Source organism: Vombatus ursinus, unplaced genomic scaffold, assembly GCF_900497805.2.
Source record: "Vombatus ursinus unplaced genomic scaffold, bare-nosed wombat genome assembly UNPS02014778.1, whole genome shotgun sequence".
Taxonomy (NCBI): domain Eukaryota; kingdom Metazoa; phylum Chordata; class Mammalia; order Diprotodontia; family Vombatidae; genus Vombatus; species Vombatus ursinus.
The window spans coordinates 56,784,412-56,806,125 of NW_020954556.1; the positions used below are offsets into that span (position 1 = coordinate 56,784,412).

Here is a 21,714-nt window from a genome sequence, read left to right on the forward strand (position 1 = left end):
CTTTCCTGATTCCCCTGAAATTGTAATGCTCTACCTCCCATACTACCATGTATTCAGCTACTTTGTATATAATTGTACTTAAAAAATTGTTGTTCGTGCTTTATATATATTTTATATGTACTAGTCTCCCTATTAAAATATAAATAAATGTGCATTGTTTCCTTGTATCTCCACTGCCTGGCACATAGCAGGTACTTATTTGTTGATTATCTGTTGATTGATTGAGCACTGTTTATTTCCTGGTTCTGTACTAATTAATCTAAATAGTTCAAAAATTAATAGGTTATAGACATAAGGTGTCTAAAAGTCATAGGTTGTATCTTTTGTTTTTAATTTGAAGTTGTCTTGTTGATTTGAAAAATCTACATTCTCAATATGAAATGTATTTTTAAGATGTTATAGATACAGCACTTTTAAAAATCCATTCATTTTTCTTACCAGCTATTTCCCCGAAGATGTACATGGTTATATGTAATGAATAATTGCTTACTATCAATATCTGGTAAGTCTTTTATATTTTAAAGTATTACTTTATTAAAATATTATAGAAACTATATTATATTCCTTGTATTTAAAGCTTTGTTTTACATATGTCTTTTTTTCTTCAGGTAAAGCATCTCAGCTTTATTCCCATAATTTACCAGGACTTTTTGATTATGCAAGACAAATGCAAAAGTTACCTGTTGCTATTCCAGCACACAAACTCCCTGACCGAATATTGCCCAGGTGAGTGTATACAAAGAGGTCATATATTTGTTTAGCCATAGACATAATATGTTATTAATCCTCTGAGCGGCATATCTGCTCAAGGTGGCCCATCACTAAAGCATCAGATTTGTGCTCAGAAATTCCATGATTTTGATCAATAGAAACTTTTGTATTCTATTTTTGCCTTTACCTATTTCTCCCTACACCAACTGTTTTTATTTTCTTTTTTGACTTTATTTTTCCTTTTGTAGAAGTCATTTTTCTTTCTGTTGTTTTTTTTTTCTACTAAGCTTTAAAAGTTTTACATCTTGTTAGTTTAAGTTCTATTTTTTTAATTAAAGGAAAATAAAGTACTTTATTAACCAATAATTTATGGAAATTTATCATTTTAATGTTTAAAATTGATATTGTATACTGTAATAATTTCATTAATATGCATAGTCTTTCTGTCAGCACAAAACGCAACTCTTCTGTACCATAGTCCTCAGGATTTCCTGTAGTCAAAAAATTTTTTTACCCTCTGGCCGGCTTGGTCATGAGTCTTTCTAAATTCAATTCAGTTTAATAGGCATTTATTAGCCAAAATGAAGGTGTGGGGTCAGGTGCTTGGGATGCAAAGAAAAAAGAAAAAGACAGTATCTTGCCTCAAGAAGCTTCCATTCTTTTGGGGATGAAGTAGAGGAGGAAGAAAACAACCACGTACATAGATAAGCAAATAAAAGATAAACAAAGTAATTTTCCAGCAAGAATGAGAGAAGCACCAACTACTGGGGTTTGGGGAAGATAAGGGATTCTTGAAAGGAAGCTAGAATCTCCAAGAGGTAGAGTTAAAAAGAGAAAATGTACCAGTAATGAGAGATCACCTTTGCAAAGATAGAAATGCAGATGAAATGTCATGCATGCGGGAACCATAAATAAGTAGGCATGACTTAATTGAAAGAGGAAATACTGTAGGTAGGAAAGGAATCTAAAAATATTGGCTTGATCCTGATTGTATAGGGTTTAAAAAAGCCAAATGGCGTCCTTTGTTCCTAGAGGTACAGAGAGCCCCTAAAGTTTGTTGAGCAAGGGATTGACATGGTAAAAATTGTGCTTTTAGAAATCTCAATCTAGCAGCCAGGTGAAAGTTGGACTGGAGAGGGGAGAGATGAGAGGCAGGGAGACCAAGTTAGAGGCCAGGTGATTGTCATGTCAGTGGAGAAGGGGAGAAAGGCTAGAGATGCAGTGGAGATTAAATCAGCAGTCTTAGTAATTGCTTAGAAATAGGGGTGAGGAAAAGAGGGGCATAGGGAATGATTCTGAGAATGCAAGCTTAGGTGACTGAAAATACAGTGATGTGTCCTTGGGAGAAATCAGAAAGTTGGGTTTAGGAGGAAGTATATTCTAAAACATTTTTGGCATGTTGAGTTTTAAGCTGCCTTTGAGAGATCATGTGACCTTTCTTTTGGCAAACATGTCAAACTCCAAAACCTCAAAAGAATCATGTACTGGATCTAAAATAATTACAGCTTAATCCATAAAAATAATGCAAAACCCCCAATAAAACAAAAATCACATAAATTAGTGACAAGGAATTTTAATACTTAAAACTCCCATTCATTGTCTCTATGCCCAGTCTATTTACTATGCATTTCCAGTGCAATGAACCCAAGAAACTGAAAGGCTTTTGACTCAGAATCTGGATAATGGGATCTCCCATGGTAGTGACTCACTCTTAGTCTCTCCATCCCCAAAAGCAATAGCAGACACTAGTTCTGACCAGCGCATGGGACAGAAGGAACAGTGTATAGGAATGAATGGGGGCAACATGTCTAACGGGGAATTCCAGAAGAAAACAAGCATCAGGCTTAAGAAAAAGGGCACTGGATACTCAGCTGTTTAGAGCGTGAATCCAAGCCCAGCTAACCCTCATATACTCTACCATGAGAATTTTAGGGCCACCCGGCAGTTTAGACTCAAGGGTCTATGTAGCAGTAGAAGGGAGTGATACTTAAGAGGAGAATCTCAAAGGCAAATAATGAGGAATGTAAGATGGAGTTTGAAAGAATAAAAACCTAATTCTCAAGCAGATAAACCAACAGAAAATATGATAAAAAGAAGAATAAAACTTCAAGGACAGAAATTGAAGCATTTTGAATAATTATATACAAGAGAGGTAGACTAGCAATAGTACAAGGGTTGGCACACTGTGGCCCACAGGCCAAATTTGGCCTGCTGCCTCCTTTTGTGCAGATTTGACCCATACACAGTGCTCTGGGCAACTTTTTAAGATGATGTCAGAGAAAAAATAGACCTATATTGGTAGAGAGAGATCCTTTACCTGGGAGTTTCCTGTACCAATGAAATCATAGGTCTAGTCCCTGTCCCTAACTGTTATAATATAAAGGAAAATGAACCAATATTATTTGATGAAAGGGAGAATCCTGACCATTCCCCAAGAATCAGAACTCCAGAAATGTTCAAAATAGAAATTAAATAATTAAAAGAAATTTGGAATGAGTTCAAATTGCAAGTCAGCAACCCTCAATAAAGAATTGTAAAACACAGACAGTAGAATAAGAAAGACCAAATGTATAATATAAAATCTCCCCAAAGAAATAAGCTCTAGGAAAGAGAAAAACAAATCTGGAATTTTAAAATGCTGAAGTAGAGAAACCTTGGCAGAAGAGAAGGGAAAAGCATCAACATTAAAAATAGCACGTGAATTCTATGCAAACAGCATGACTGATCTTGAAAATAGAAGGCAGACAGATAACCTGAGCATCATAGATTTCTCAGAAAAATATGAGAGAACAAAACTTAAAATCTAGATAGAATATTACAAGGAATGGTAAAGGGAAGATTTCCTAAATTTTGAATACAAGCAATAAAGCATTCATTGAGCAAATCTACAGGTCATATCCATTGGAAAACCCACAGTTAAAGGTAGAAAATTTTTAGCAGTTAAGATTAATAATTTCAGTAACAAACAACCAGTTTTGCAAGCAGTCAGGAGAAAAACCTTCAGATGTGAAAGAAAGGCAGATTTAAATAACACAGGATTCATCCAGATTCATGAGAAATGAGAATGGAGCAACATTACAAAATGCAAAGAAACTAAAACTACAACCCAAAATTTATACATTCTACAAACCTAAGCCTAATCATCAAAGACATAAAAATCACTGTTCAGTTAAAGAGAGGCATTTTAGGCATTCCTGGAAAAAAATAGAAATGAACAGCTTATTCAACTTATGAATATCCCCATCCACAGAATTTAAGAAAAGTAACTATGTGCAATTATTATTAAAAAGTAAATATCAAAATGATCTCCCTCATGTTTGTTATTGTTTTTTGTTTTGTTTTTCCTTTTCTTTTTCGACAGTCGGGGTTAAGTGACTTGCCCAAGGTCACACAGCTAGTACATGTCAAGTGTTTGGTCTGAGGCCGGATTTGAACTCAGGTCTTCCTAACTTCAGGGCTGGTGCTCTATCCATTGTGCCACCTAGCTTGCCCCTGTGTTATCGTTTTTTGACAGGGAGACAGAATAATGAGAGATCATTAAAGGATGAAAAGAGGAATTTTAAAAAGTAGGAGAAGGCAACATAGAAGAGTTGAATCAGTGTTCCGTGGATGAAATCTACCCTTCTTCCCTACAATTCAATCAATATGTTTTGTGTATAAAAAAAAATAACAGAATGGAAAATTGGATAAATGGGGAGAGGGAGGTAAGAAACAGAGAAGCAGATGATATAAAAATGATGAGATAGTAATTTCTTTCAACTAGCGACAACAATAACAAAAAGCAATGTAACTTAGTGGAGACAGAAAGCTGACCTGGAAAGCAGGAAGACCTTGGTTCACATTCCACCCCTAACAAATGCTTGACTTTGTTATCCTGGGCAAGTCACTTAAACTTATCAGTAAGAAGAATACGTGTAGGAGAATGGAACAAAATTAATAGAGAGAAGTGACTAGAAAATCAATAGAAGTAGAAGGGTCATTCTTTCCCCTTAAAGGCAAAGGAAACGGTGCTATTAAAGAAACATTACCATCTAAGAGGTAAGTGTCTAAGGATTTTTTTTCTGGTTTGCCTCCCAATCCAAGAGGTAAAATGTAAAATGGATTACTTCTCAATGGCAACTAGCACCTGGAGTGGCAGAAAAGACTACAAAGAACCAAATGGAAAATAATAATCTTTGTGAGGGCAAAGAACTGGACTGGGCATTTTTCAGGGGAAACACTGAACGAATCATATCATATGGTACTGCATCCATTTTACATCACTATTCTCATCTATTGATATTATTGAAGTTGAGGAATTTCTGAAAGCATTGAGGGAAATGATAATGCAACAACTTCTCATCATTCCTGGGGTAAAGCTAAAGCAGTCTTCAGAGAGAAAATTATACCTCTGAGAACAAGAGAGCAAAAAAAAAAAAAACTAAACTAATTTTAAATGAGCGTATTAGGTGCACACTACTTATCTTTAGTTCCTTAAAGCATTCCAGAACATAAATATGATCATCTGAACCCTGGGGATCAATGAGTTCTCCAGGGGAGAATGTGGGAAGGGAGGGATTAAAAGAGGAACCTGGACTGAGGCCTGAGAGTAGAATATCCACAGTAAAAAGATTGGGCATGATGATACCTCCAAAGAACACTGAAACAGTGAAAGACAAGACAAAAGAAATGCCATGAAATCTGAGAGTGAAATGAATTTCCAAGAGAGAAGGGGTGGTCTGTAGGGCCAAAGCCATCCGTCAGTTAATAAATATAAAGTGCCTATTATGGGCCAGACACTGTATTTATCAGTAGGGATACAAAGAAAGGCAAAGGATAGTTCCTACTCTCAAGGAGCTTATAGGCTAATGGAGAAGACAAGATGCAATTACATATAAACAAGATGTATAACAGGATAGATTGGAACTAATAGAGGGAAGGCACTAGCATTTTTGGGAAGAGGAAAAGTCTTGTTATAGAAGGTGAGATTTTGACTGGAACTTGAAGGAATACAGGAAAGCCAAGAAATAGAGGTGAGGAAGGAGAGCATTTCTGGCATGGTGGATAGCCAGTGAAAATGCCCAGAACCAAGAGATATGGAGTGTCTTATTCCTGGGACAGCCAGGAGGCCAATGTCACTGAATTGAAGAGTATGTGCCAGGGAGTAAAGTATAAGAAGACTGGAAAGGTAGGAGGGAGCTAGGTTATAAAGGACTCAGATGCCAAGCAGAACATTTTGTATTTGACCCCGGAGACAATAAAGAGCTGCTGGAATCTTAAAGAGTAGGCAATTGACATGTGCGACCTACCTATGCTTTAGGAAGAGCACTTTGACAGTTGAGGGGAGGATGGCCTGGAGTAGGGAGAGACTTGGGGAAAGAAGACCATCCAGTATCCTGCTACAGTAGCCTAAGTGTGAGGGATCAAAGACTGCACCAGGGTGGTGGCAGTGTCAGAGGAGAGAATGGGGCAAATACAGGAGATGTTATGAAAGTAAAAACAACTTGTTGGATATGGGAAGTGAGAAGTCAAGAATGACACTTGTCAGCCAGTGGGCTAAGCATTGAAGATACAAAAAGATGCAAAAAACAGTCCCTGCCCTCAGGGAGCTCACAATCTAATGGATGGTGGTGTCCTTAATGATATTAGGGATAATAGGAAGAGGAGAGGGTATAAGGTATAGGGAAAAGATGAGTTCAGTTTTAGACATGGTGAGTTTAAGATGTCTCTGAGACACCCTATTTGAAAGCAGTTGCTTAACACTAGACTAGAAGTCAGCAGAGAAATTAGTGCTAGATAAGTAGATTTGAGAATCATCACATAAAGATAATAATTGAAACCATGGGAGCCGATAACTTCACCAAGTAAAATAAGATATAGATAGAAAAGAGATGGCCCAGAGCAGATCCCTGTGGGACACCCCTGATTAGCAGGCATGACCCGGATAAAGATCCAATGAAGCAGTCTGAAGGAACAGTCAAACAGATGGGTCAGATAAACCCTAGAGAAGAGGGGTAACAGTGTCAGAGACTGCAGAGAGGTCAGGAAGAAGGAGGATTGAAAAAAAGTAGTGTTAGGAACTTTGGAGAGAGCAGTTTGGTTGATTGGGGAGGTTGGAAACCAGACTGTAGAGTTAAGAGAGTGAGAAGAAAGGAAGCAGAGTTGCTTATTATGAATGGACTGAGTAGGAAGGGGCCAAAAAATCAAGATAGAGGAGAACTAAGAAAAACCATTGGATTCGTAATAAAGAGGCATTGGTAGCCTTAGGAAGAACAGTTTCAGTGGGGTCAGAAGCCCCTGAATAATAAATAGTCCATTGGGCCAATGGCACATAACAAACAGATGAAATTAAACAATAATTTTATATTAGTCTCTTAGTTGCCCACTAGATATCTTTAGTTCCTTAAAGCATTCCATTATTACTAGCCTTTAACATTATTTACCAAGATTTCATACCAATTTAGTTTCTTTCCTTAAAGCTTATTTCCATAACCATAGCATACACAGTTAGCCCACATAGGTATAAAGAGTCATGTTCACTAAGTACTAGATTAGATACAAAGTTCAGATAAAACTGTCCATTCCTTCATTAAATTTACTATTCACTTGGGAGATATGTTAATAATTCAAAGTATTAGGTATGTGTGAGAGAGCTGCAAGCAAGCTACAGTATGTGAAATGGGAAGAAAATGGAGGTAAATTTAATTTAATTTACCTCCTGAAATTACTACCTGAAATTTAATGTGGCTTCAAGGTTCTGGTGTGGGATCTGCTGTCATAGGCAACGTAGAGATCCTCAGGGGCCAGGAAAAATTCATACAATCTTTTAAAAACCACTTATTACGCATACCCTATGTCCATCCCACCTTGGGCAGGTGGGGGAAGGGAGGAGGAACAAGAATAAACTAGCTAAAGTCATGTCATTGAAATGAAATTATTTTCTTAGCATCCTATCAATAAGCATTTCTCAAACACCATGTGGCAGGCACTGTTGTATTAGGTTCTGGGGATACCCAGATAAAAGCAAAATTGTCCCTTCCCTAAAAGCTTACATCCTAACATGTGAGACTATATGCAGGCATCTATGTGTGTATACATAATGCATACAAAAGTGAAAGAGGAAAAGGGAAGGGAGCAAGCATTTATTAAGTGCCTACTATGTGCCAGGCACTGTACTAAGTGCTTTACCAATCTCATCTCGTTTGATCCTCACAGCAGCCTTTTAGAGTAGGTGCTGATATTTATTCCCCATTTTGTCCTTGAGAAAACTAAGACAAATGGGTTAAGTGATACAAGGTGACCTGGTCAGGGGCCCCAAGAGAGCCCTCATAGCTAAAGGACACCAGGAAAGGCTTCACTTAGCTAGTGAGTCTAAAAGGAAAATCAGAGATTTTGAGGGGCAGAAATGAGAAGGGAATGCACTGAGCCTTCCAGGCAGAGGTGGGAAAGAAGGAGGGAAGGGATGGCATGCAGTAGGGAAGAGAGAAGCAGCATCATGAGTGAAGAACAGCAAGAAAAGCAGTTTAGCTGGGTCTTAGAGTATCTAGAAAGGAATGTAACATGAAATAAGCCCAGAAAGGTAGGCTGATGGCAAGTTGTAAAGTTCTTTAAATGCTGCCACCATCCTCCTTGGCCCTTCTCCCCCCCAAAAAAGAGTTCATATTTATCTGTCCTAGAAGTTAATAGGAACCATTGGAGTTAATAGAGTAGCAGGATGACATGATCAAACCTGCAGCTTTGAATTAATCACTTAGAAGGCTATGTGGAAGATGGATTGTATTAGCCATTTCTGTTTATCTTTTAGGAAGTTTGCTGTATCTGCAAAAATTCCTGAAACCAAGTGGTGTCAAAAATGTTGTGTTGGTAAGTACTAAAACCACCAAAATAGGGCCATTCTGTTTTGTTAGGCTGACTGGGGAATTGAATGAGATTCATTTTTTTTATCCTATTCCAAAGGAATTTAAAAAAAAAAAAGTTTATAGAGGCCATCCTTGCCACTGGACAGCACACTGTCTGCAAGAGTTTGGTTGTCCCTCTCAGGACAAAAATGGTTTCTTCGCCACCTATCCTACCTTTTGGGCAATTAGATTCAATAAATATTTATTAAATACCTACTGGGTGTAAGGTACTGAGCCAGGTACTGAGTATACAAAAAGAAAATGAAATGGCCCTCGGAAGCTTCCACTCTGTTGTTGGGTAATTGAATATACATGGGTCAGTATGTACAAAGTAAATATGCAGAGTGATTTCTGAGGCAATAGGAAAAGGGACTTTTTGGTTAAGGATGGTATTTGACCCGTATTTTATAGGAAGCTAGGGATTTTGAAGGGTGGAAATGGAATGCTTGGTTCAGGCAACAGCAAGCAGTCCACTTGGTGTTAAGAATAGAATACATAAAAAGGAATGACTTGAAATCATTCTGGGAAGATATATGGAACCACAGTGTGAAACCCTTTAAGGAGCATGCAGAGCAATTTTTTAATTTATCATAGTAAAAAGCACTGAAACTCCCTGAGCAAAAACGTGACATAATCACACCTGAGCTACCATTTGACAGGAGCTAGAATTGGAGATAGGAGATGTAAAAAGTTAGAGTGCCCAATTCCCCTCTTGTGATAGTCCAGGAGAGAGATGAGGAGGGCCTGAACTAGGATTGTGGCAATATGAGGAAAGAGAAGAGGACAGACATTAGATTTTTTGGAGATAGGATCAAAACTTGGCAATGGATTTGATATAGGGGGTAAGGGAGAATGAAGAGTCAGGGGTGGCTATGAGGTTGCAGACCTAAGTAAGTGGAAGGATGGGGGCAGCTCTTCACAGAAATCGGGAAGTTAGGAAGAGAGGTGGCTCTGGAGGCACATATAACCACAACCAATTTGGACATACTAAGTTTAAGATTCCTTTGGGACATCAAGGGTAGAGATGTCCAGTAGGCTTTGGACAGGTGGTATAGGATTAGAACTTAGGAGAGAGATGCAAGATAAGGTAGATTTCAGCACTATCTGCATAGATAGGATAAACAACCCTATGGAAGCTCCCCAAAACAGAAGGTGTAGAGAGAGAAAAAAGAAGAGTCCAGTCCAGAGGCCAAAGGCGCACCCACTGTTACTGTGGGATGACGATCCCACACAGGAGAAGGAATGGTAAGACAGATGGAAGGAAAACCAGGAGAAAGCAGTATCATGAAAACATAGGGAGGGGATGTGCATATGATGAGGAGGAAGTTGTCACCAGTGCAAAATCAACAGAAAACTCAAAAAGGATGAAGACTAAGAAATTTCTGTCGGTTTTAACAATTTTAAATGAACCAAAAAGAATAGTTTGTATTGTATCCCAGAGGCACTGGGGAGCCATTGAAGCTTCTTGAGAAGGGGAGAGACATGGTCAGACCTGTGCTTTAGGAATTTGAGCAGCTGTGTGGATAATGGAAAGACTGAGGACAGGAAGGTCATCCAAGAGACTTTTGCAATAGTCCAGGGAAAAGATGATGAGAGCTTGAATTAGGATGGTGGTTCTCTGGATGGAAAGAAGGGGATGCATGCGAAAGGTGTTGTGGTAGAACTGACAAAATTTGATAACTGATTGGATATTGAAAGCAAAGAGGACTCTCAGGATTGTCAGAAATAGGAAAGTTAGGAATAGACTTGGTAGGGCTTGGGCAAAGATAATTCCATTTTGGACTGTCGCAGTTTGAGATGACTAGGGTACGTCCAGTTAGACATGTAAACATAGACAACAAGCAGCTGTCTTACGTACCTGGAGCTTGGAAGGTTGAGAGCTGAATCGATCAATTTGGCATCTCAATGGAGATAATTGAACCCAGCGCAGCTATTGATCACCAAGAGAAGGGATGTGGGAAGAAAAGAGAAAAGCACTCAGGACTGAGACATGGAGTAGATCAGTTATTAGGAGGCTGGATACAGATGATCAGAAAAGGAGCAGTCAGGAAAAGAGAGAGAGCGATGTCATGACGGTTTGGGGATGAGAGTGTATTTAGGAGAGTGGCCAACAGTGTTAAATGCAGAAGGGTCAGAAAGGGCTAGGCCTGAGAAAAGGTCATTCAGTTTAGCAGTTGGCACTATTGGTAATCTAGGAGAGAATTTTTTTTTTCATCTGAGTTACAGGGTTAAAAGCCAAGCTACAGGAGGTTGGGAAGTGAGTAGGATGGGAAGGGGGGGCAGTGATGAGTGTAGACAGTATCTTTTGGGAGGATGGACTGCTGCGCAAGGGAGGAGAAAGAGAAGATTGGAGCTTGGGGAGAGGGATGTCAGAGGAAGGCTCTTAAGGATGGAGGAGATCTGTGCCTCTTTGTACGCATCAGGGAAGGAGTCAGTGGATAAACAGAAATTGAACATTGGAAAGAGAAGGACTAATTGAAGAAATCAGGGTTCAAGACTAAATCAAGGGCACAAGTTAGAGGGTTTGTCTGTAGGGCAGGAAGAAGGGCTGCCTTGTTCTCCAGGAGCAGAGCAAAAAGGAAAGTACGAGGCTTGCTGGTGAGGGAATTTCTATGTGTCTGTAATAAGTGGCTTCAATTTTCTCAGTAAAGGAATTTGTAACACAATATTTTCCATAATTTGAAGAAGGTATTTGTGTATGGAATGTAAGATTGAACTAGATAACTTCTAAGTCCCCTTCTAACTAACATGAGAGGATGATGGGAGGGAACATCCATCATTGTTGTTCGGTCGTATCTGACTTGTCCTTACCCCATGGACTGTTGCACACCAGGCCCTTCTGTCCTCTGCTGTGTCTCGAAATCTGTCCAATTTCACGTTCATTGTTTCCATGATATTATCTGTCCATCTCATCCTCTGCTGTCCCTTTTTTCTTTTGCCTTCAATTTTTCCCTACATCAGGGTCTTTTCCGGTAAGTCCCATCTTCTCATGTGGCCAAAGTATTTAAACTTCAGCTTCAGTATTTGATCTTCAGTGAATAGTCTGAATTAATTTCTTTAAGTATTGACCGATTTGACCTCCTTGCTGTCCAAGGGACTCTCAAAAGTCTTCTCTAGCACCATAGTTCAAAAGCATCAGTTCTGCGACACTCAGCTTTCCTTATAGTCCAGCTCTCACAGCCATACATTGGTACTGGAAAAACCATAACTTTGACTATATGGACCTTTGTCGGCAAGGTTATGTCTCTGCTTTTTAGTATGCTGTCCAGATTTGCCAAAGCTTTGCTTCCAAGGAGCAAGTGTCTTTTAATTTCATGGCTATAGTTGCCACCTGCAGTGATCTTTGAGCCACAAAATATAAAATCTGACACTGCTTCCATTTCTTCTCACTCTATTTGCCAGGAAGTGATGGGATCAATTGCCAAGATCTTAGTATTTTTGATGTTGAGCTTTAAGCCGGTTTTTATAGTTTCTTCTTTCACTGTCATCAAGAGGCTTCTTAATTCCTCTTTACTTTCTGCCATTAGAGTTGTGTCATCTGCGTATCTGAGATTGTTGATATTTCTCCCAGCAACCTTAATTCTGGCTTTTGATTCATCCAGCCTGGAATTTCACATGATGTACTCTACATATAAGTTAAATAAATAAGGTGACAATATATAGCCTTGTCATACTCCTTTCCTAATCTTAAATCAATCATTTGTTCTATATTCGGTTCTAACTGTTGCTTCTTAACCTCCATACAGGCTCCTCGGTAGACAAGTAGGATGGTCTGGCAGTACTCCCATCTCTAAAAGAACTTGCCACATTTTGTTGTGATACACACAAAGGCTTTAATGTAGTCAATGAAGCAGAAGTAGATGTTTTTCTAGAACTCCTTTGCTTTCTCCGTAATCCGGCAAATGTTGGCAGTTTGGTCTCTAGTTCCTCTGCCTCTTCAAAAACCAGCATGCTCTTCTGGTAATTCTCGGTTTACATTTTCCTGAAGCCTCACTGGCAGAATATTACACATAACCTTGCTGGCATGTGAAATGAACACAATTGTTTGGCAATTTGAACATTCTTTGGCATTGCCTTTCTTTAGGATTGGGATGTAAATTGATTTTTTTTTTCAATTTAGTGGCTCCTGCTGTGTTTTCCAAATTTGCCGGCATATTGAGTGCAGCACTTTTACAGTATCATTTTTTAGGGTTTTAAATATCTCAGCTGGAATTCCATCACCCTCCATTAGCCTTATTGTTAGCAATGCTTCCTTAAAGCCCATTTGACTTTATCCTCGAGGATATCTGGCTCTAGATCAGTAACTACACCATTGTGGTTATCACCAATGTTAAGATCTTTTTTATATAATTCTTTTGTGTTTGCTGTCTTTTATTATGCTCATTTTTGCACAAAACATTCCCTTGATATTTTTTAATTTTCATGAAGAGATTTGTCTTTCCCATTCTATTGTTTTCTTCCATTTCTTTGCCTTGTTCACTTAAGAAAACCTTCCTATTTCTTTCTTTATCCTTCACCTTTTGCTTTTTTGCTCTTCATTTTCTTTGGCATGTTTTTTGTTGCTGTCTCCTATACAGTATTGCAAACCTCTGTCCATAGTTCTTCTCAGACTGTAGCTACGAAATCTAATTCCTTCAATCTATTCATCACCTTCACTTCATATTCATAAGGGATGTTATTTAGGTCATACCTATATGGTCTGATGTTTTCCCTACTTGCTTCTATTTAAATCTGAATTTTACGATAAGAAGCTCATGATCTGAGCCGCAGTCAGCTCCAGGTCTTATTTCAACTGACTATTATCGAGCTTCTCCACCTTTGACTACAAAGTGTATTATCAATCTGATTTCTGTGTTGACCATCTGATGAAGTCCATGTGTAGAGTCGCCTCTTGGGTTATTGAAAAAAGAGTATTTGTTATGACCAGTAAGATATCTTGACAAAACTCTGTTAGTTTCTACCCCACTTCATTTTGCACTCCTAGGCCAAATTGCCTATTATTCCATTTTTTTCCTGATTTCCTACTTTAGCATGCTAATCCCCTGTGATGAATGTGACATCTTTTTTTGTTGTTATTTCTGGCAGATGTTTTAGGTCTTTATAGAACTGATCGACTTTGGCCTCTTCATCATCAGTGGTTGGAGCATAGAGTTCAAACAGATATCATTCAGTCATTTTTAACCTTATACCCAAGTACTGCTTTTCTCACCATTTTACTGACTATGGAGGGCTATTCCATTTCTTTTAAGGGTTTCTTGTCTACAGTAGTAAATGTAGTGATCATTTGAATTAAATTCACCTATTCCCATCCATTTAAGCTCACTAACACCCAAGATGTTGATGTTAAGCAGATGCTTCTACAGCTGAGCTTCCTTTCAACTTTGGCAAACCACTTCATTAGTCCTAGAGCTAGTTGTAGTTGTCCTCCACTCTTCTCCAGTAGCATATTGGACACCTTCTGACCTGAGGGGCTCATCTTCATTGTCATCTCTTTTATCATTTTAGTACTGTCCATGGGGTTTTCTTAGCAAAGATACTGGAGTGGTTTGCTGTTTCCTTCTCTGTTGGATCACCTTTTGTGAGAACTCTCCACTATGACCTGTCTGTCTTGGGTAACCCTGCACAGCGTAACTTTAGTTTCCTTGAGCTACACAAATCCCTCCGTCTTGACAAGGCAGTGATTCGGGGGGAAAATAATCATTAGTCAACTGAAAACATGAAACTGGATCTTGGGAAAGAAGTTAGACTTAGAACTGGATTTGGAAGTCTTTTAGGTAATGAGTTCATGTTTGAAAGTATAAAAGATCTCAGAGGAGGATTATATAACAAAATTGAGCAAGGAAAGACAAAGTTGTGGGGAAAGTCAACAGATTATCCCCTTATAGCTGAATTCCCATTCTGTTTGCTTATGGGTACTTGAAGTTCTTGCCAAATTTCTATTAAGAAATAAATTTAGTAGGCAAGTAACTTAATTTTACTTTTAAGCCTTGGGTTAAGGTAATTTATAATGAACTTTTAAAATTATTTAGCTTCATGTGTAAGCATAATAACAGAAAATATGCATAATTTTTGTCTTAACAGTGAGAAATCCTTACACAGGCCATAAATACCTTTGTGGGGCACTTCAGTCTAGCATTGTTCTGTTAGAATGGGTTGAACCAATGCAGAAGTTTATGTTAATTAAGGTAAGCATAAAAGGCTAGTCTTTATAATTCTTAGTACAAAAAAACTAATAGTCCAATTTTTACTAAATTTTATATCATAAAATCCACAAAATATCTCTTCCCAGTTGTCATATGTTATTTGATTATTTAAAATTGTATGGCAGATTGGTGAAAACCTTTCCATTTTCAGAAATCCAGTTGTCCCAATGAAGAGTATTCTTGGGCTGGAGAAATTTTGTGTCAAAGTTTAAAAAGTAGATGGAAAAATTAAAAATTAGTTGTATTCACAACTATTGATGAAGTATGGGAACAAAGCTAGAAAACTGAACCTGGTTTGTATGTGACTAAAGCTATCATAATAAAGAGTCCCTTGCAGATTTGTCCTTTGCCCAAGAAATAGAAGATGGCTCAGGGTAAAATATTCAGATCATCTTGTCAAAGAATGTTCATTTGCCATGGGTCAATCTGCAAATTGTCCTAAAAAATTAGGTTCAGAGATTCCCAAGTCTTTTAAGTAATGAATATTCTTTAATACATTTTATGCTGTCCTAACATGCTTATTTAAAACTTGGATGACAAGTATTCAGAATGTTAAAGGTATAAATTGTTTATGTGATGCCAAATGAAATAGTAATTGAAATTTCTGAAACATTCTATCATAATTTAATAATTATTTCCTTGTTGCGTGATATCTTGGTAGAAATTACTTCAGATAGATTTGGAATGGATTCTTTATAACACAGTTTCAGATGGTCTAATGTTTAAAGTATTGTTGTTGTTCAGTTGTGTCTAACTCTTGATCCCATGGACCATAGCACACCAATACTGTCCATGGGGTTTTCTTGGCAAAGAGACTGGAGTGGTTTGCCATTTCCTACTCCACTGGATTAAGGCAAACAGGGGGAAGTGACTTGCCCAGGGTCACACAGCTAGTAAATGTGTAAGGCTGGATTTAAATTCAGGTCTTCCTGACTCCAGGCCCAGCACTCACTAGCTGCCTCTATTTAAAATGTTACCTTCCCCTTATTTTCAAGCTTCTAAATGCTTGAGATTTTTATTTCTAATTTTCATGAGACAGTTTATTAGCCTTGAAATGAACCGTGAAATTAGAGGAAAAGCAATTTCAGTAATTTTAAATCCCATTATTGTGGTACAACAGTTAACATCTTCTCCAGGACTGGAATTTCTTTATTATGAAATCTATGAGTTAAAAAAATTTTTTCATATATTATACAAAACTCTTTACTTTCACAATCACATATGAGAAAAGTATTTCATAGGACAGCTTCTGTTTCTCCAATCCCAGCTGAAAGTAAACAGGCTCTCCCCTAGGCCATATTATAAATCCTAGCAAGAATACCTTATATTTGTACAGTACTTTATAATTTTCAAGGCACTTGAACATGCATTAGCTCGTTTTTTCTCACAATAACCACTTTATATAGGCTGGGCAGATATTATTGCCTCCATTTTACAGACAAAGAAACTGAGACCTGGAAAGAATAAGTAACTTGCCTGAGGTCACACAGCTAGTAAACTAATGCTAGAACCCAGATATTCTCACTCCCTAGTCCAGTGTTCCTTCCAGCATACTATGGTGTCTTTTTCCCTTTGCTCTGCTGGCATCATGTTCATTTCAGTTATGTTTGAATATGGCACTGCTGGGAAAGTGACAAAATGAGTGTGGGTAGTGGCACGTGAGGGGCTGAACCTCCAGTGCAGAACCTTCTGTCTTCAAAAACATTTGAGCAGATAACTCTGGGAACACCATTTTACCTTAATTTTATTTCAGTAACAAAATTTCTTATTTGTGACTAATAAGAATATTTACTTTCTGGTATATAAAATTATGATGACTCCTTATTTTATTTTGTTTAACAGTATTTTTGTTTATTTCCCTAGCACATAGATTTTCCTATACCATGTCCACTTAGAATGTTTGAAATGCTGGTAGTACCTGAACAGGAATACCCTTTAGTTTGTGTTGGTGTTAGTAGAGGGAGAGATTTCAACCAGGTGGTTCGGTTTGAGACTGTCAACCCAAATTCTACCTCTTCATGGTTTACAGAATCAGGTTCGTGCATTTATTTTTTATTGACTTCCTTCTTTCTGATAGATTTGCAAAATATGTATCTGTTACACATTATTTTAGGCAAATTTGGCATAAGAAAATGTGTATTTAAAGCTAAGTTGTGGAGTTAGTCACTATTCAAGAGTTTTTGTTTTTTCATTTGCACAAGAGATTCACAGTACAATATCTTTAAGTGCTTTGATGAATTCAAAATGATTACATTTAATGAAATTTTACCATTTTTATGAACACCTCTTACATAAAATGAGGAATACCTGTGCTATTCTAGTATAATCAGTAAGAAAAATGATGTTTTAAAAGAGTCCAGCAGTTAAATGTAACATATCTTAATTTTATCATCTTCCAAGTATATACATAAAATTTTACTGCCATGTTCATTCTTTTCTGTTTTTCCTTTTAAGATATTCATACTCTTAAAATTCTGTTTTGAATGGTATTTGTTAATGTTAATATAATTCTATGAAAAATGACTGGTATCTGAACGAATTCCTTTAATAATACCAAATTTTATCAACAATGACTCAGATTTTTAAGATAATCAATATAATGTACCATTTACATGTGCCTTTACCTAGAGAGCCCCAGTTGACTTGGCCATCCTCATCATCTTTCCATTGGAGGAACTTGAGTTTTTTTACTGCAGCTTTATATTCTAAGATCTCTAAGTGTATTAGACAAAAGGGTTGTTAAATTTTTTTATGTATCTAAGTCTCCAACTAATTAACAGGCTAGTCTGAATTAGCAAAACAAAATTTTTAAGTGTAATTTATTATTTGAAGTGTATATTGTAATTGAAACTAGACTATATATTATAGTGTAGGATTCCTTAGAGAAATTGCTTTATGGAATAGAAGTTTTTATTTGTAATAAATCTGTAAATTATGAGTAAATGATTTCTTTTTTTTTTTTTGTTAATGATTTCTTAGGAAGCACTTTGAACTGTTTTAAATCAGGATGTTCTTTTGTCTAGTGTTAACATTTCCCTAAAATATCCTTGATGTGATTAATTTCTTAGAATCCTTTCTTTAAAGATTAAAGATAGTAAAGATGATAAACTATCTCAGCTCATGCCCAAGTGTTCGCCAGTTTGGAATTAGTGAGGTTTTAATTAATTAAACTTTACTTTTACTTCCTAAAGTAATGGAAGCTTCATGTTGATGCCGAAGTTAGTGATAGTTGCTTTGTACATTGTGGGTGACAAGAATTTGATGATAAATCAGTCATTTTGACTAAAATCTCTTTTAAAAAAATATTTCCCTATAATATTTTAAAGCATAATGTTTCATTGTAAATGAGTAGCTTGTTTAATTTTTGCATGTAACTATCTTGTTTCCCTTAGTTCAATTTTTTTACTTTTCTAAATTGATTCCTTTGTGAAATAAGGGGATAGAACCTTAGAGGTCATCTAGCCCAGCCCCCTCATTTTACAAATGAAAAAAAAAAAACAAAACCCCAAGGCCCTGAGAGGGTGTCTTTCCTCAGGTCATACAGGTAATAAAAGGCCCAAATGGAATTTAAACCCTAGTTCTTCTTATCCTGCACTCTTCCCACTCTACCATACTGTCTTTGTTGTGTGATTGTGAATTTTGATTGTATTCTGCCTACTATATGCAAGAAGACATTGGGATCATTGTGCTCTAGAGAATTCAAAGAAACTTTTCCCTATCTGTAAGAATGTTCGTTCAAGTAGGAACATAAGACAAACACTCAAGTTAACTATGATAAGGCATAATGTAGTAAGGGCCATATGAGAAAGTTGGATTTGGATTTGGAAAGAAATCACTTCCAATTAGAAGAAATAGTAAAAACTTCGGGAAAAAGATGTCATTGAGATGAACGTTGAGGTGGACAAGTTGAGGTAGCAAAGAGTTATTCAGTTTCCCCAATTATAGTCTGTAAAAGAGAATAATGAGAAATAGGGCTGTACCCACATCAACAAAGGAGTCAGAAAGTGAATAATAGAGGAATATAAGTGGGGGGGGGGACTGAAACTACCTAAGATCTAGGGAGGAAGAAAGCTTAGTTAAAAACCTTGAACACACATTAAAAACCAACATGGAATATATTAATGACAAAAGGATCCTTTTAGACCATCTAAAACAATGTAGACCGCTCTAAATATCAAAAGGCAAAGGAACATGAATCCACATCTGATGAGGTAGAGAACCCTGTGGATTCCCCAAGAACATGAAACCACAGCCAGGCTTTCCCAGTGGTTTAAAAGAGATATAGGGCTGGAAAGATATATTGTACCTCTATTTTAGAGGGCTTTGAATTCTAGACTGAAGAGTCTGGGCTTCATGTGGTAGACAGCAGGCGCCACTGAAGGCTTTTGAGCAAGGTGGCGATGTTTTTTCCTTTCACTAAAAATACCATTTCTGCCTCCCCTTAAATATAACCAGAAAAAAGCATTTTGAATCTTTTTCACCACACATTTATTAAGTGCCTACAGTGTGCCAGGAACTGTGTTAAACATTAGAGGTACAAAAACCAAAAGATTCCCTGCCCTAAGAGAGCCCCATTCTGCTCAAATAGAAATACAAGGTACTTTGAGGAGGAAACAGAGTACTACCGACTCAGAATTTTGCAGATGCCTTCAATGATGTTATGGCACCTGAATTGAACTTTGACAAAAGCTAAGGATTTTGGAATACTTGTTTTAAAATAAGAAGTGGAGGTGAGGAGAGCACAGGAGATACCGAAAATAAATTGAAAGTTCACAAAAGCACAGAAATGCCTCAGAAATGTACAAAGGAGACAAAATGCCAGAGACGCTTAACTATCTAATCACAGCTTCCTCTCATTCCCATTCCTCAGAAACCTACTCTTCATCTTCATGGAGATCTCTGAAACCTCTGCTCCTCAGAATTCTTCCAAGATATCTATCACAACTGCTAAAGCTTCATTTTCCTCCTTTCCTCATATTGACCCTATAGTTAACTATAGTTTCAGTATTCCTTCGTCTCCCATTCTTGAATTCCCCACCCATTCATCCTGGTGCCCTTTCTGTTTCACCAAACCCCAGTCTGGGCTACTTTATCCGCCTCCCCTGCTTCTACTCACACGCTGATAAGTAGTGCCGATGGAGGAACTACGCTATTCATTGTCTCTGCTACATTCACCGCAGACTTAAGTTACTTGATCTCAACTGTGCCCTCATTGCAGCAAGGCAATCTTTTTAATAGCTAGCAGACAGAGCCCTGGACTTGGACTCAGAAAGACCTGAGTTCAAATCCTATCTCAGACACAAGGTCACCCAGCTAGTAAGTAGCTAAGACCAGATTTGAACTTGAGTCTTCCTAATTCTTGATCCAGCAGTCTATCCACTGTACCACCTAGCTGCCTATATAAAATATTTCTGTTCAGTTTTTTGATTGATGTTAGAGTCAGTACGTCATTATGTTTAAAAGATTCAGTACATACATATAACTCTTACCCAGGTCTCAAAAAGCATGGTTTTAAACTGTGATGTGTCCAGACCAGTGACTGGCAGCTATACATAAAAGATCTGGGCACTCCCTTCCTCAGTAATCATAGATAGGAATGATGTCCTGGTAAATCTGGGGAACAAAGAGTTTATGTAACTTAGGCACGGTCATTTCGGGAATGTCTGAGACTGAATTTGAATCCAGTTTTCCTGACTCAGGGTCCAGTACTTTACCCACTATGCCATGCTGCCTCTACAGGTTGAAAGAAAACAGATTAAGCCTATGAAATTTGTCACAGTTGCCCCAATTTCCTTTCTTAATGCTTTAACCAATCTTTTTCGTGCACCTAGTTCTCTCTTTTCTGAACTGAAAATGATCTTACATCAATCATTTTGTACTTACTGAAGTAATTACCTTTCTCAGTCATTTGGATTTTTAATCCTTTATCTCTTGTGAAATTTATATTATTATGGCAATATCTCCAGCTAATGAAATTTCACTTCCATGAAATCTGAAGTATTCCTAGTAATTTCTTGGGTCTAAATGGGTAGGTATTCTGTCATCTTTTGTTCTTCTGGGATCTTTACCCTATGCCGTATTTGGGTGTGCCAGGTAAGCCTCCATAATTTCTGCTACCTTGGGCCTTCTGATCACAGGGATACCTGGATGTTCTGTTGCAGAAGCTCTCTAAATAATGTCTTGAAAGGGGTCCACCAAGGCATCCGCAAAGGAAAATTCAAATGGATAAATAATTATGCCAAAAAATTGAATGAAGGGAGAGTATGATGAGAGCGTTCATATCCACAACCGTTATTACTTCAGTCATGGTCAAATATTAGATGAAGTTTATCCACTCCAAGAATAGCAAAATGTAAAAGAAGAAGTACATGTACATTATGTACATTCAGACTTTAGTGTGCCAATTTTTCTAGTTCAATTCAGCATTCATCTCTAGCACTCACTGTGTGCGAGGCACTCTGCTAGTTGCTCCATTTCATTTAAACTACTTTTTTCCCTTCTCTGAAGCCATGTGTTGACCTCCTGAGACTTGTTACATAGCTTCTGCAAGCCAGCAACAGCTTGTAATGAACTACAGAGAGCGTGGTTACTGTAGACAGTAGGGAAAGAATACCTTGATTGGCTTCGTATGAAAACTCTAAATATTTGGAGCACATCAAGTCTCCATTGCCTGTTTCTCTGATGAAAGGTAGAATAGGAATTCTTTTTAATGAGCCAAGTATTTTAGAATCAGATAAATAAGTAATTTCTGAAAAATACCTAAACATTTATTTGAAAAACTATAATAGTGTGCACGCTATTTGATTGCAAAGTACTGTGAGAAATTTGAGAAGGAACATATCACTTTCATTGACATGACAAGTTTGGGGGCAGAGAGTGGAGGGCAGAATCAAGGAAAATTTCATCCACAAGATATGCTGTAA

At 37.5% G+C, this 21,714-nt stretch overlaps 1 protein-coding gene across 2 annotated transcripts in view; it reads left to right on the plus strand.

Moving 5' to 3' along the window:
* MAP4K3 (mitogen-activated protein kinase kinase kinase kinase 3) overlaps positions 1–21,714 on the plus strand; it is a 189,122-nt gene that overhangs the window by 157,705 nt on the left and 9,703 nt on the right. For both annotated transcript variants that reach the window (XM_027865167.1, XM_027865168.1), the window contains 5 exons: positions 442–502; positions 609–726; positions 8,495–8,553; positions 14,670–14,773; positions 16,655–16,826. In XM_027865167.1, coding sequence (XP_027720968.1) covers positions 442–502; positions 609–726; positions 8,495–8,553; positions 14,670–14,773; positions 16,655–16,826 — 514 coding nt within the window. The remainder of the gene's footprint in view (positions 1–441; positions 503–608; positions 727–8,494; positions 8,554–14,669; positions 14,774–16,654; positions 16,827–21,714) is intronic.